This window comes from Vombatus ursinus, unplaced genomic scaffold, assembly GCF_900497805.2.
Source record: "Vombatus ursinus unplaced genomic scaffold, bare-nosed wombat genome assembly UNPS02014786.1, whole genome shotgun sequence".
NCBI classification, from domain to species: domain Eukaryota; kingdom Metazoa; phylum Chordata; class Mammalia; order Diprotodontia; family Vombatidae; genus Vombatus; species Vombatus ursinus.
The window spans coordinates 50,788,000-50,803,976 of record NW_020954564.1 but is presented as its reverse complement, the minus strand read 5'-3'; the positions used below and the strand labels follow the sequence as shown (position 1 = coordinate 50,803,976).

General features: G+C 36.7%; 1 protein-coding gene across 1 annotated transcript in view; it reads right to left on the bottom strand.

Annotated features, from left to right (window-relative positions):
* LOC114046911 (GTPase-activating Rap/Ran-GAP domain-like protein 3) overlaps positions 1-15,977 on the bottom strand; it is a 196,900-nt gene that overhangs the window by 110,798 nt on the left and 70,125 nt on the right. Inside the window, exons 8-11 of the mRNA XM_027867524.1 lie at positions 7,662-7,737; positions 5,563-5,661; positions 3,582-3,685; positions 1,677-1,785 (exon numbers count right to left, since the gene is read on the bottom strand). Coding sequence (XP_027723325.1) covers positions 1,677-1,785; positions 3,582-3,685; positions 5,563-5,661; positions 7,662-7,737 — 388 coding nt within the window. The remainder of the gene's footprint in view (positions 1-1,676; positions 1,786-3,581; positions 3,686-5,562; positions 5,662-7,661; positions 7,738-15,977) is intronic.

Sequence of the window (15,977 nt, the reverse complement as noted above, 5' to 3'; positions counted from 1 at the left end):
ATATCATGAGAACTGAATATACTAACTGTTGTACCATGAGAACTGAAGCAGAGAAAGGCTAAAAGAAGGTCTCTGGTTCTTACATAATATTTATAGAAAGAGCTGGGCAAGAAATGCACAGATGTGGAGTGGCTGGCATCTGTAACAGGGGAAGGCAACACCCATCCTGACAAAATTAGAGATTGACAAAAGTATTTACATAGGTTTAAACAGTGAATCCTAATAAAAGGGAGGCTTCTCCACATTGGACAGACTTTGTCCTTATTAGGACAAACAAAATATTATTGGGGCATTTGGAAGGAAGAGCTGGGCAGCAGTCATTCCTTTTCCCCAATCTTTTACCTCATCTCTTCTTATTTCTCCTTAGCTAGGGCTCTCAATATTTTGATGTATATCCTACACTGCTGATGGTTGAGATGCCAGGAGCAAGTTGAGTTTGTAACAGCTGCTTGGCCCTTCCTTCCCTGGACCAATGGAGCTTGAAAGGAACATTAACAAATTTAACTATTTGATTTCAATCATTTGTGAGCTATCTCCCTCTCCCTGCCCCGTCTTGCACAGAGTACCTATAAAGTTAAACTGCTGAAGGAAGGAAGAAATTCTGGGTTAAATTTCAGTTAATTTCGCCATTGACTGCTATATGACTCAATAAATAACATGACTTTAGGAGGTAGGTTTGAGGGTAGAGGACTCAGACAACTGCATAATAATGCCATCTTCTACCCTACCTCATTCTAGAGCAAAGATATAATGAAGAAGATGAAACAATGTGAATAAACATACTTTTCAACTTTTAAAAAGATGAGTATTATGCCACTAAACTGATCAAATGAGTAAATGAAAATATACAATGCAATCAGTTTTCATAATTAACTAAGCATAATGGCAAACACAATAACAAGTATAAGAAGCATAAGGAACTTTGGTGTTTGGTGCTCCAAGGAATATTTTTAAACAACAAAAAAATACATTCTGCATAGAACTTTCTCTTAGTACCTTATATATGCTATGATTTCAAGCTAAGGCATACATATACAAACACAGAGTGCATAGTCCGTATAGACTTATTTTATATTTTACAGAGCAACACCCTAGCTATGTGATTCTAGGAAGCTTTACTGTCTTAAAGCTTTGCATCTCTTTGGGTAACTGAAGCTCTAAAATTGGAGTGAGAGAGAAGGGAAGAAAAAGTTAAATTAGCTTTGTAATTTTTCAAGATTACAAGATATGGCTTTATAGCGGCTATAGAAAGGACTTAACTGTGAATATAGAAGATGAATTTGGCCTTTTATCTTACAGACTGGTAACATTCTACCTCTGACAAACGTCTTAAAGGATCTACTGTCTGCCACTTGGCTTCTTCATGCACTGCCTGATGGATGGGAAGCCTTTAGTATCATAGTAGTTTTAGTATTATAAGAGTTTTAGAAAATCCCTAGGGAAGGAACAGTTTTCATAGCTCAAGTATTATCTAAGAACAAAGTTATTTTGTATTCTTTGAAGTATATAAAAGTCCATAATTGGGAGGAGATAATAAGGAAGAGAAGTAGCTAAAACAGTTAGTTTATGAATCTAGAAATACAAAATCAAATTAATTCTGTGTGCACGTTGAATTAAAATAATCCACTAAAGCAGATGACATTTAATAATTAAATTTCAGGAATGGTAGAGGATACGTGTAAAATGAGAGCGGATCATAGAAGGCTTGAATGCTGGAGAAGATTCTTCTCCTTCCTGAAACACAATGGTGACGATATCATTTCCAATATGGCGCTTCCTTTCAACCTGTAAATAAGGACAATAACATTATGTAGATTTAGGGGGAAAATACTGCAACTCAAATAAAGTATATAAAGTTTTCCTAAACAAGGGGAAAAAAATCCTCTAATCCCACCTTTTGCTAGAAACTTTTTTTTTCATTTTCACACTTTCAGTTTTACTGTTTATGTGTTTTTTTTCATATTTTCACATTCACATTTTCACTTACAGATTTCTCCTGCTTTACAAGAGGTCAGAAGAACTAATAAGACAGCAAAGTTATTTGAATGTTCATGAAACACTTTACATGTTTAGCACCCCTAACCTATTTTTAAAAAATTAACAGAAATTTATTTTCTTTCCTTCTTACTCCCACTACATTAAAACAAACAAAAAAAGCAAATTTCATGTAACAAATATGTACAATCACACAAAACAAATTCCCCAATGTCTGTACACAAAAATATAAATGTCTCACAACAACTGAAGACAAGCAGAATGAAGATTCCAATTTCCCTCAGCTCTCTGGCTAGTTGCCTGTCCTTCCCTCATCTTATTTATTAATGATAAATCCTTCAAATCTTTTCTTTTTTAAAGAAATCAAATGAAAAGCTCAGCATAAAAACCAGAAATTCTAAAGAAAATTAAAATTTTTTCTTTGAAAACCATTAGCATATGCCTGTGTATCTGCACATACAATATATATGTGATATGCCATACTAACTGACACTACTAGATCTCCAAGGGCAAGGAGGGAGGGGTCACTTTGTGTATGTCACTGTGCCAGGGCTTATTTAGCACACTGTGACACTCAGTATTGAAAATCCCAATTTCTTCCTTGGAAGGACCCTATTTGTAGCCATTGGTTTTATTTCCTGGATGTTACTATGTGGTTGAGTCATTGAAACAATGAGTAAAAAGATAACTAAAATCTATTTTGAGGCAAAAGAAACATTTTCTCTATATTTAATTTGTTAAGAAAATTTTTTATAAACTTTGTTACATAAATTATTGTTGTTAAAGTAGTATAAAATTGGCAGTAGCTGGTGACAACGAGGATAATTGTCCATGAATCTGTAAAGGTAAATATCTATGGATTACTAACACAAGTTCCAACATTTAGCCCAGTGCCTGGAATATTAAAAGCACTTAATAAATGCTTGCTGGTTGACAGATTATTTGATACAAGGCTTCAGGATGATATCTAAGGAGAGGGCAGTTTCATTTCTACTGTATATTAAGGCTTTAAAGACCATAACAACACACCTTTAGGTGGTGCAGTGGAAAGAGCATCAAGCCTGGAGTCAGAAAGACCTAAGTTCAAATCTGTCCTTGGACACTTAGAGTTGTGTGACCTTGGGCAAGTCATTTTACCTGTTTTCACTAAGTTTCCTCAGCTATAAAATGTGGTAAATAATAAGAGCATCTACCTCCCAGGGTTGTTGTTAGGATAAAATGAGGTAAGCATAGTAAAGTACTTAGTGCAGTTCTTGCCACAGAATAAGTGCTATAGAAATATTAGCTATTTTTATTATAATTATCATTATCTTTAGGTTACATGACTTTTGCATTTCTTGAGGCTGTAAACCTAATAGAAAGAGCACTGGTGGTACAGTCAGAAGACCCTGAGTCCTGGCTCTCTTCCTCATTATCAAGGTCTATAAGACATTTGACTTCTTTCTGAGAATCCATTTCCTCATCTGTAAAATGGGTCTAACAATTTTACTACTTAACTCGCATGGTTTTTATAAGAAAAACACTTTGTAAAACTGAAAGTGCTCTGTAAATATGAGTTTTTCTTATGATGATGACTTCATACTCACTTGCTGTTTGTTCTCTTTAGAGTATGGTAACATGGTGGAAACATGAAACATAATCTCATGTCCCTGGTACACAGTATACACAGAATATAGTCCTGTAGTATCATCTGTAAAAATAGGAAGATACATTTATTGAACACAATATATAAAGTCTGTAGGAAGAAAGCTTTTATTTTGTGGACCAGGGTAGTAGTATCGGACAGCTAGATGTCTTTGCAGATGTGTTCGCACACATCACATGTCTATATTCATACAGACAACACTTGATTATCTACGTTAGTAAATGAGGGGAAGGACTAGCATGGATAATCCAAAAGGAATAATTTAAAACTAAGTCATACTTGTTTTGGGAATTTAATTTTGTACTTACATTTGATTATGGGTGTGTCTGGTATCCTAGAAATTCAGAAATAAAATATGTGATTCAGGCAGTGTGGTGTAGTGGGAAGAGCATTGGACTTGTAGTTAGACAACTGGGTTCAAGTCCTGGCTCTGCTATTTACTGGCTGTGTGGGCAATTTACTTGGGCAAGTAATTGTGACTTTCTGGGCCTTGGTTCCCTTGTTTATAAAATGAGGACGGGGCACTAGGGGATATCTGAGGTCCTTTCTGTTTCTACCATTGTGGACTCTTTGGTTCTTCCTGTGGCTCTGCTCCTTTCTGCAGAGAGGACCTAGATGACTTCACCTCTCAGACTAAAGAAAAGCTCCAGCTTAAGAAAACACCTACCACTTCTCTTTCTGTCTCTCTGTCTGTCTGTCTGTCTGTCTCTCTTTCTCTCTCTCATTTCCATTTTCTCTGGGAGTATAAATCAGTGTTCTGGTTAAAAAATGCTCAGTTCCTGGTAGCCTGGCCAGATGAAAGATGCTTAAAGATGGTTATACTGTCAATTAAAACAGAGCATATGATATTGCAGAGAAGCAGAAAGCTGCATTGAAAATCATATGCTTGGGGCAGCTAGGTGGCACAGTAGATAGAACACTGGCCTTGGAGTCAGGAGGACCTGAGTTCAAATCTGGCCTCAGACACACTAGCTGTGTGACTCTGGGCAAGTCACTTAACCCCATTGCCTAGCCCCCCCCCCCAAAAAAAAATCATAAGCTTGTAAACAACTGGGCTAATTACAAGTGCACATAGTCTAGAGGTGTAGAAATACGTCCCTGACAACCAGGGGCATAGGCTTTATCCCAACTCCCCCAGATAACTCACTGTGCATTTCAGTATGATGAATCAATGATTTCACTGCTATGGGTACTTCCTCCACTAAGGCAGATTAAACTAAACTTCTCCACATCTTCGTAGACAGTCTTCATGAATTGTTTTCTGAGTGTGTGCAGCCCCCTCACCTCATTTAAAAAAATTCATCACTTGGTGGCCAACCCTCCGGTGATTATTTAGCTCTCAGACGGTGGACCTAATGTCTATGGCCCTTCCAACCTGGAAGAACCTGTCCAAGTCTGCATTCCATTTGCAGTCCTCAAGAATTTAAAGTCACCTCCCCACCATGATGAGGTATGGAAAGAGGCCCTCATTAAGCGATTTCCAAATGCCTCAAGAAGGTTACTTCACCTCTTTTTTGTATGTCAATTCCTCATGCATCAAAAGAGTATAACAATTCCTGTGCCTATTTAATCATACCAGATTACTGTCAGGATCAAACGAAATAAAAGAAGTGAAAATACTTCTAAAATTCTAGCACTACAAAAAATATAGGAAATTAGTATTATCATCATTATTACCATTACAATAATTCCAAGGTACTGGAAAGACTGATATGTGTTCCCAAAGCACAATGATATCACAATGTACATATAATTAATATTTTTATGGCCATGATGCTCAGGAACCACTGACTTCATGACTTCCTTGCAATCACATTCATGCTTCTTCATTCCTCCCACTAGAGTTTATGGCCAAATACTGGTCAGGTTATTTCTGAGAGATGTCAACATAAAAATGGAATCACAACCACTGGAAATCTTACTTTTGGTGTCCAGACCTCCTCGATACCCTGTCCAGCCTTTTAGTGTAATTGTGTCACCCAAAAGATTGACTAATTTTTGAAAAGCTTCACTGCCAGTTTCTGAAGAAAGAAGAAATCAAGCATTAGGAAAATCATCCAAATCAGAGGTCAGGTGACAACATGTTGATTCACAGTTTTCATTCTCTAAGGGAAACCTGAAAATTGGTACATGGCAACATGTACTACTGGTAAGTAAAATGTGAAAGGCCAGCCTCAGGAACTTCAAACAGTGCCTTGTTCTGGGCCTCATATAGTTATCATGTATTAAGTATCACAGTTATCTATGTACATGTTACATCTTTAGCATATAAGATGCCTTTATAGGCAGGGACTGGATCTGATCTTAACTTTGTATGTCCTTCAGTGCCTAGCACAGTGTTGTGCTCAAAGCAAGCACTGATTGAATCGAAAGCAAGCAACTGAATTTACTGAACTGAATTGGAAACCATAATGTAACTTTCATCAAGAAAAGGGAATACATTAGAGAAGTTTTAGAACTATGCCAACCAATTAGACAAAATATTACATGGCTAACATATATTGTTATTATATAATTTCTGTTCAATCAATCAATCAATCAATAAGCATTCATGTACTTATGTGCTTATAGGCAATGTGTTAGGTGGTGAGAACACCACAACAAAACTGAAAAAGTTCCTTCCCTTAAGGAGCTTACATTCTTTTGGGGGAGACAATACACGCAGAGAACAAATACAAAATAGATACAAAGTACTTTAGGGAAGCGGGACTTAACAGTTGGGGGAATTAGGAAAGGCTTTAGGTATAAGGTGGTGCTTGAGATGAGTCTTGAAGGTTGTAAGGGATACTATGAGGGGGATGAAAGGAGTGAGAACATTCCAGCCGTGAGCATGGTCAGTGCAAAGGCATGGAAATGCAATATGGAGTGCTGTGTGTGAAGCACTGCTAGGCTGCCAGTTTATTTAGACCAGGTATTGGCCAACTATAGTCTAAGGGCAAGATGGCATGCTGCCTGTTTTTGTACCATCTCTCCAGCTAAAATTGTTTTTTTTTTCATTTTAAAATGCAATAAAATCTTATTTTAAAATGTACAAACTATTCTTAGCTCAAGGGCCACACAAAAAACAGGCAAGTACTGGATTTAGCCACTAGACTGTGGTTTACTAACTCTTGTTCTACTAGACCATGGAATATAGAAAGGGAAGCGGAAAGAGGGTGGAAGTGGCAGCGGGCATGAGGAGTAGCCTGACTCTCTTTCTAGAAGTGGTATGAAGTGGGGTATAAGAAGAGATAGAACCTGGCCTGGAGAGTACAGACAAGGAGGCAGTGTCATTTAGGGGAAGCCAAACCTCCATCAGTGCTGAATGGGAAGGGCATGAGGGGAAGATGTCTAAAGTGAAGGGAAGAGGGTCAGTCATAGAGCAGGAATTCCAGAGCACATAACATTGTTGGTGCACATCTGGAACAGGAAAGAAGGCAGGTTGGTCTGTTTTCAAGAGTGCTATAACAACAGCTAGAGAGTCTAAGTACCATGAAATACTAAAAAGAACTAGAAAAAGGTCTCTGGCATGTTAGGCAGATCTTCTAGGGGGGGATTTAAGGAAAGTTATGGATGAGAATTGCCCAGAACGAGGATGTGGCTAGATGGCAATCTATCTGCACCAGTAGAGGCGGTGCCTACCTTAAGGAGATCACAGGTCCGTATACGATTACATATAATGATTTTTGTAGAAGCAGCAGAACTCCACTAATTTCCTTTTGATAAATGTTTTTGTCATGCAAATTACTGAATGCAAGGGCAAGTCTATTATTATGAACTTATTTTCCCATTCCACTGACTGAAGTCACAAACTAAATCTACACCACTGCTACACATGTTATAGAGTAGCAGATTCTTCTACTCCTGCATAAAAAGGTGGAGAGCTTTGGGTTTGAGACTTGGGATCATGAACTTTACAAATATTACTACTGATTCCTGCTTCTCTGTAAAAATCCTTAAAACTGAAAATTGCTAAAACTATGTAACCAGAGCAGATGACTGATTTTAACTCCTGGAAAGTAAGAGTTGTTGCTGGACTCACCATTACTGAACATTTCATCATCAGTGAGTTGCCCATCTTTGGCATAAAGAATCCCAAACTTGAAATTTACACAGCCCTTAAAAATATAAAGACAACATTTTAGAACAAAGATAGGAACTGAAATGTTTTATTACTTCTGCCAGAAGAGTATGAATGATTACAAAATGTCCTACTTGCACAGAAATAGAATACTAATGTCAATAGGACAACAGTATAAGCATGCATAGTGTAGCGGTAAGAACATTAGATTTGGAGTTATAAGACCTGGGGATATTGCCCAAATGCTAGCTGTGCAACCCTGAGCAATGTGATTAATCTCTCTTGGCTCCATAGTCCTAATCTGGAAAATGGGGATACTAATTCCTGCACTGCCTACATTACCAGGTTGTTCTGAGAAAAGTACTTTATAAACCTTGAAGAGCTACAGAAATTGCAGATATCATAGGGCAGACCCTTTGAGTATGATTATTGATCATAGGATTACCAATATAGAGGTGGAAGGGATGTCAGAGGCCACCTAATCCAAGTAATTTATCCAAGATACACAGGTAGTTAAGCATCAGAGGAGGGATTTGAATCCAGGTCCTCTGACTCCAGTGCCAATGCTCTTTTAAAAAATTAATTTAATTTATTTTTTTTGTTATATTTTAAGTTCTGAACTGTCTCCTTTTCCCCAACCTGTACTAGAGAAGGTCACCATATGACACAGATTTATAAATATATGTAAATATATTTATAAAAATATAAATATAAATATATGTAAAACCATACTATGCACACTTCTATTTATCAGTTCTTTCTCTGGAGGTGGGAAGCATCTTCCTTCATAGGTCCTTTGTAGCTGATTTGAGTATTTGTAATATTCAGAATAACTTGATCATTCGCAATTATTTTTCAAATGATACTGCTTTTACGGTATACAATATTCTCTTGGTTCTGCTCATTTCACTTTTCATTATTTCATGCAAGTCTTTTCATGTTTTTCCAAAATCAACCAGTTCGTTCATTTCTTACAGCACAGTAGTATTCCATCAGCCAATGCTTTTTCTACCATACCATGTTGCCTGAATAGTGTTTCTCAGTCCCTTTGTGACCTGGTGACATGCAGCCAGAAGGATAATAGATCCAAGGGGAATTTCAGAGAGCCTGGCATTGAACTTACTGAGAAAGAATAGAGAGTGTCCTGGCGGTGGGTAGATAGCAGCTACCAGGCTGTTTTATCACTGGGTGATAAATTTAGATTGAATGAACCTTGAGGGAGGAGAAGATGGTGGTAAAGGGAGTGTCTATAAGTGGCAATGGGAAGCAAGGAGTATTCTGACACCCCCACTGTGACCAGTGAGATGGGGTTTATGAGTGAAAGTACAGTCATTGCCAGAAAGGGTGGCTAGAGGTGCCATATCATCAGAAGGCAGCTAGGTCTCAGTGAGAGCCAGAAGATGGAGGAACTATTAAACGGAGAGATTTAAGATACAGTCTAGAGGTTTTTGTGGTAAGCCACACCAATTTCCCCTTCTGTAAAAATCTTCCTGGTGACATAACTACAAGAATTTTTCTAAGACCTGGATAGTCTTCAAATAGATGACATGTTATTGATAGACAAATCCCTATATTAATATTTATAGCAGTTACTGACAAAAAAAATAGACCATGCCATACTCTCTCTAGTCAAAAGATGGGTTGAATAACACAATATGTGACATATGCTATGTATGTGGTGCTGGTACACGAAATGAAGCATGCCCTCTTGCTTGGCAAGTACACTACAGTCAGTTTGGGGTATCATGCTGAAGTCCACAATAAAATCTAGGGCTATGGCTTTTCAAGGTCCCTCTACCTCTAGAGACTCTGGGAACCCTTCTATTTCAGGCCCTTCCATCTCCTTCCTCCCTCATGGTTAATCCTTCTCATCTTGGGTACAGAGCTTGAAGATCTCTATCAAGCTAACTTTTGTATTATAGACCACCAAAAACCAGATGACTTAGAAAATAGTTTTATGCAGCCCTAAATGAATAGTTTTAAGGTTATATGGCAGAAGGTGAGCATATTGGACAAAGTATAGGGCAGAATTAACCAGGAAATTAAACCATGAGACTGGGTTGAGTACCAAATTGCTAGAGGCATGTGAGGTCTAATAACCTTTCCACTAAGTGAAGGTAAAATCACAGATGGATTAAAGATACTTCCTCCAGACAGTGGGACACAATGTTGATTGATGGGTTAAATGCATACAGAATGTAGGTGAAAAAGGAATTGAAGTATGCTTTTGGTTGAGTTTGGGGGAGGTATAGAATTGCTTCATAGCAGTGCTCAGTAAATATTTTGATATGTTATAAATGTTTTAGGACCTAATGCTAATCCTGAAATGGCCAATGATTCTTTCTCCTATATGGTATGAAGTCAATGCAAATTGGTAATAAACATATATAATAGGTAAAAGAGTAAGACCATGGGTTATTCCATTGGAATAGTATACTAACATTGGAGCAACATGCAATGCTGTCAGAAAGAGCACAGGACTTGAAATCAAGAAACCTAGGTTTGAATCCAGGTTCTGACACTAGCTGTATGACCACAGGCAAGTCATTTACCATCTCTGAGCCTAACTTGCTTCATCTGTAAAATGGGGACAACAGGATTTATACACACCCAATCAGGAAGAAAACATTGATAAAACTTCAAGTGTTACATAAATGTCAGTTGTTGTTGTTGTTAACCACAAGTAGGCCACCTTGTGTTGGGGGTGAAAAGAAATTATAACTACATTATCAGTTCAGTCAGCCTTTCTTCATATGCCATTATGCACATGCCAGTGTTGTGAAGGTGAATTTTGTTCATCTTAAAGCACTGTTTAAATTATTAAATTAAATATTGTGATGATTTTAAGCGGTTTCATCTAACTAGTTTTTTTCCTATGGATGTGTATAAGATTATAAACAACCATATTTAAACACAGCAACCAGAACCTAGCAGAATATTCCCCCTGTGGTCTGAGCAGGATGGCACAGAGACTGTTACTTCACTTGTTATGGACCCTATACTTTTAATGTGGCTTAAGATTGCATTAATTTTTTTTTCATTTTTTTGGTGGGGTAGGGTGGGAGAAAATAATTATATGGTACTGTTACCAGGAATAAATAAAAACTGACATATTAGGAGCCTTAAAATACACAGAGACTTAGATCCATTGCCTCATTTAACCCTCACAACTCAGTGAGATAAATTTTTATTAAAATTTTATTATCTTCATTTTATAGATGATTAGGCACAGAGAAATTAAGTGATTTACTCATGGACACACAATTAAGTAAGTCAGAGGTGAGATTTGAACTCAGATTCTTCCCAACTCCATGACCAGAGTTCTTTCCACCATAGGATGTTGCCTCTCAGTTTAAATTTTTCTTTCTGATATTGGTTTATTTATGTCTTATTTATTCCTCCATTCTAGAATTAATGAAGTTGATTTGAACCTAAATATAGGACTGTGAATTTATCAGTATTATATTTCTTCCTATTAGGTCTAGCCCAGTCTTTTGAGATCTTTTGAGATCCTGTCATCCAATGTATTAGCTATTCTTCCTAGTTTCATGTATAATTACATGATTTTTTATTGCTGATATGATTCATTATGCTTATTATTTCCCTAATAGTGAATCATTACTTGGTATAAATCCTACTTGATCAGATGAACAATATTTTTGATATATAATTGTATATTATTTTCCAGTGTTTTATTTGATATTTTTATATTAGTATTGATATCTATGCATCTGAGTTAGTCTGTAGATTTCTTTCTCTGCTTTAATCAAAGGTGGTTTGGAGATCAGGACCATATTTACCTCTTAGAAAGTACTGAGTAGAATGCTAGTTTTATACTTCAAAATGATCTATATATGGTATAGGGATTATTTACTCTTTGAATGTTTGGAAGAAATAACTTGTGAATTAATCTGGTCCTGAGGTCCCAGCAATCAATCAACAAACATTTATTATGGGCCTATTATATCCCAGATACTGCTCATTTTCTAATTTTTAAACTACAAACTCAATTCAATCATTTAAATTACATGACCTTTGAGGTCAATCGATCAGCAAATATTGACTAAGTGTCTACTATGTGCCAGGCACTCTGTTAGACACGGTGAGACAAATACAAAGAATGAAATAATTCCTATTCTTAAGAAGTTTATGCTCTAATGAGAATCTATCTGTACAATGTAAATATACATAGAATAAGCATAAGGAGAACAAATGCAAATAAGTACAAGGTAGTTAAATATGAGTTATTAGAGGGGGAAGTTGGGGGATCAGGAAAGGCTTCATATAGAAGGTAGAGGTTGTATGAGATCTTGAAGGAAGAGGATTCTCTGAGATACAGGTGAGGAGACAAGCTCATTTCAGGCTTGAGGGACGGCCAGGACGATGCAAGAGGAGTTTGGCAGGATCTCAGAGTATGGGAATGGAAGTAATGAGTGAAGTTGGAAAGATAAGTTGGGTCCAGGTTATGAAAGACTTTAAAAACTAAACAGAGTTAATTTTTATCCTAGAATCAATAGGAAACCACTGGTATTTAATGAATAGGGAAATGACATGGTCGGATCTGTAGTTAAGGAAAATCACCTGGGCAGCTGTGTGGAGGATAGACTGGAGTGGTAAGAGAAAGAGAGCAATTAGGTAGCTGTTGCAATAATATTCTAGGTGAGAAGAAATGAGGGCCTGAACTAAAGGGGTAGCTATATGACTAAGGAGAAGGTGTTGAGAGCAAGAGATGTAGACACCAAATAATTTGCCAGCTGACTGGAGTTAGGGAAAGTGAGGAGGCAAGCATGACACTGAGGATATGACTATGAGACTGGAAGAATGGTGGAGACTTTGACAGAAATGGGGAAGTTTGGAAGAGATAGGGGTTTTAGGGGAAAGATAAGTTCTATTTTGGACATATTGAGTTTGGGAACCTTCCAGCTCTGGATCAATGTTTTATGAGCTTTTTCTCTCTTGTCATTCAGGGATATAAATGTGTTTCTAAGAATTCTTTAGTTGCATCCTGTAAAATGTGATATCTTTAGCATAACTGTTATTATTTTTTGTAATCTGTTCTTTGACAAGCAACATTCATTTAGGTCTAGATAATTTGATCCTATTTTTCCTGTTGATTACTAATGTATTTTAGAAAATCTTTATTTTCTGAGAGAAGCCAGGCCAGGCTCTCACTATTTACCACTGATGGGGAGAGAAGTATGCTGGGGAGAAGCCAGAAAGAGTTTGAGGTCAGGGAAAAAAGCTGGCCCTTCTAGGCAGAGAATCAGTGGTAGGCATCCAAGTGCTTAAGGCCAGGAGCTGGTGAATCACCAGAAGGTCCAGCAGGTTGTCATCAGCAAGAGAGATCTGGTTCCCAATGATGAAGGCCTTGCCTTCCATTCCAGGCCAGCAAGGTCTCAAAAGGCTTTAACTGGCAGCTAAGATGAGCCTTCATGTACTGCTCCTTCAAAGTTTGGATAGATTTCTTACTGTATTGGACTCAAAGGTCCTTTGCTTTGTAATTTGCTATGTCTACCAGAGTAGCTTTTTAAATATCTTTCCCATATAGCCCAAACTCGTAACCCAGATATTTCAGAATGGCATTACTCTGGTACAAGATGACATCTCAATCTGTGACTTTGGAAAGCTTCCTATAGAAATGGCTAACCTTGAGGTCCTTCTGCATCTAGATTTCTTTGGTCACTACATCTCCCTTCAGATCCTGTCATGATCACCCAACAGTATTCATGTAATTTCACATAGCCTTAGAATGAGGAAGATGATGGTATAGGGAGACAAAGCAGAAGAGCAAGGTCTGATTACTATTTTAACTACACTGCGGTTTGTAAGTGTGGTTTTTAAAGTTGTGTCTTTCTAAATTGATCACTTCTGTGTCCTTAGAACATGATCTTTCCTTTGTGCATATTTTAGATGTTTATCTGAATAAAAAGTGTATTTCCCTATTTTCATTGTTTAGCTATCTCCAAATCTTGTTACTAAATCCATTTCTTTTCAGCATTCTATTTAAGTCTTTTTTTTTTTTGGTGGAAACATTATAGTCTCTTATGGGGTACTTAAATCTCTAATTGTCTTTTTAAGTCTTGTTTTTTGCAATTCATGTAACTTTTCCTTAAAAAAAAATCAGTTGCTTTGCTGTTGGTTAATAGATTATATTGAAATTCTTTATCAATAACACATGAAAGTATGTTGTAGTTCTCTTGTTTATCCCTCTTAGTGCTTTCTAATTTGAATTCAGCTTTGTCTGATTCCAGTCATGATTCCAACTCTTGATTTTTTTGGTGTGAGCTGAAGTGTTGTATACTTTAGTTCTTCCTCGAATTTTAAATTTGTACATTTTAGTTTCAGGTGTGTTCCATGGAGACAAAATACTGTTGGAGTTGTGTTTTTTAATCTATTCAGAAACTAGTTCTTAGGACAAATTCAATCTATTGATTTTTCTTCCTACATTATACTATATTCTATTATTTGTCTTGTCAGCAAGGACAATAATCTACCTAATTTCACAAGGATGAATACTATTCCAATCTTAAAGCATACACACATAACAAACAGTTCTTATATTTTATACTATTACTTCTACAAGTTTTTAAAAAATTAACTTCTGGACCTTCTTCCTTATTTGACACAGAAGTATCACTCTGGGATCTACTTTCCCTTTCCACACTTCTATTTTTTTCCTTTTTTTTCTTCCTCTGTAGTATCCATAACAAAGTTATTCTTCTCATCAATCCTTTTACTATTTGTCTTTTATTTTTGTTTTAAAATTTTCCCTCCTTAAACCCACTTGTACCATTTAGTTAATAAAAACAACACATGGCTGGCTTGTTTTTCTACTATGGAACTTTTACTGAAGTAGATACCATTGATGCTCCTCATTGTGATAACACTGATATAGATGTTAAATCAGTATCTCTGCTGTTTTGATGTCTCCTCCTCCCATTCACAGCCCTACCCCTATCCCCATCAAGTGATTATATTGAGAAAGATGTTAACTAAAACAACATTACTTTTATTTATTTTATTATTCTTCTGCAGAATTTATAGGGAGTCATTAGTCATTCATAGTTGTAAAGGGTGCTTTTACCTTGGTGACATTTGTAGTGTATTTGCACATCAAAAATGACTCCAAGGCTGGGTTGCTTGTCTATAAATTCCTGAAACTTCTGTGATGCCTTACAAAAATTGTGCTCACTTTTTCCCTGAGATCTGGGGATTAAGTCCTATTTTCCTTGATTTTTATTATATCACAATTTCTTTTGCCCCTGTTCAATTTGGTATATATGAATTGAATTTTTTTAGATCCCTCTAAAATCACCTCCTATTACCTTGTTACTGTATTCTTAGAATTTAAAAGCAATATATTTGGATGAGTTGAATCTCAGGTTTATTCCTGTCAGTATCCTGTGGATCCTGTTAGTTTGGGATCTCTTCTCTGATTTCTGTATTCTTGGGAAATTTTCCTGCACACTTTTTGAATTATGGCAGCCAGAGTATTTCTTTACTTTTCTTGGTGAGTCTAGTAACTCCTAGGCTATCTGTCTAATCCCTAATAAATCCAATATTCAGAGTTTGAGGCATTTGCAACTGTGTGTTACATATGTATATATCCTATTTCCTCAAATGGATTGTAAGGATAATATCTTTAAACTGTTGTTTGTTGATGACAGCTAGTGAAGGCAAAACCCACTGCTTTTTTGAGGCAATCAATTCCATTTTTGGATCATGTAGATTGTTAGGAAATCTTTTCCATACATCAAATGGCACACCTTCTTAGAGGTACTGGCAGCAGACAATGACCTCCTGATCCTCTATCCATCAACCCCGATGCTCAGACTGCGTTGATAGTAAGGCATTAGCTCTTAAATACCTCTTTCACTTGACTCTTGCTTTCTACTACCTCTGCTGCCTCAATAGTTCAAGTCCTAATACCTCTCACTTAAGACTACTGAAAGGGCCATTTAACTGATTTCCCAGACTCCAGGCTCTCTCCTTTCCAATGCATCCTGTACACTGATGACACAGTATTATTCCTAATGTACAAGGAATCACATATTTATAGCTATAAAGGAACTTTGAAGTCATCAGGTCATCCCTTTCATTTTATAGATGAGGAAACTAAGGCCCAAATAACTTTTCATAGGTTACATTAGGTAGTAAGTGGCAAAACCAAGATCTGAACTTAGGTCTTCTTGCTCTTTCCACAGTACAGTAACACATTGTTCCTGACCCTGTATTCCTATCATTCTCTCTACCCAATATACACTTTAAAAAGCCTTC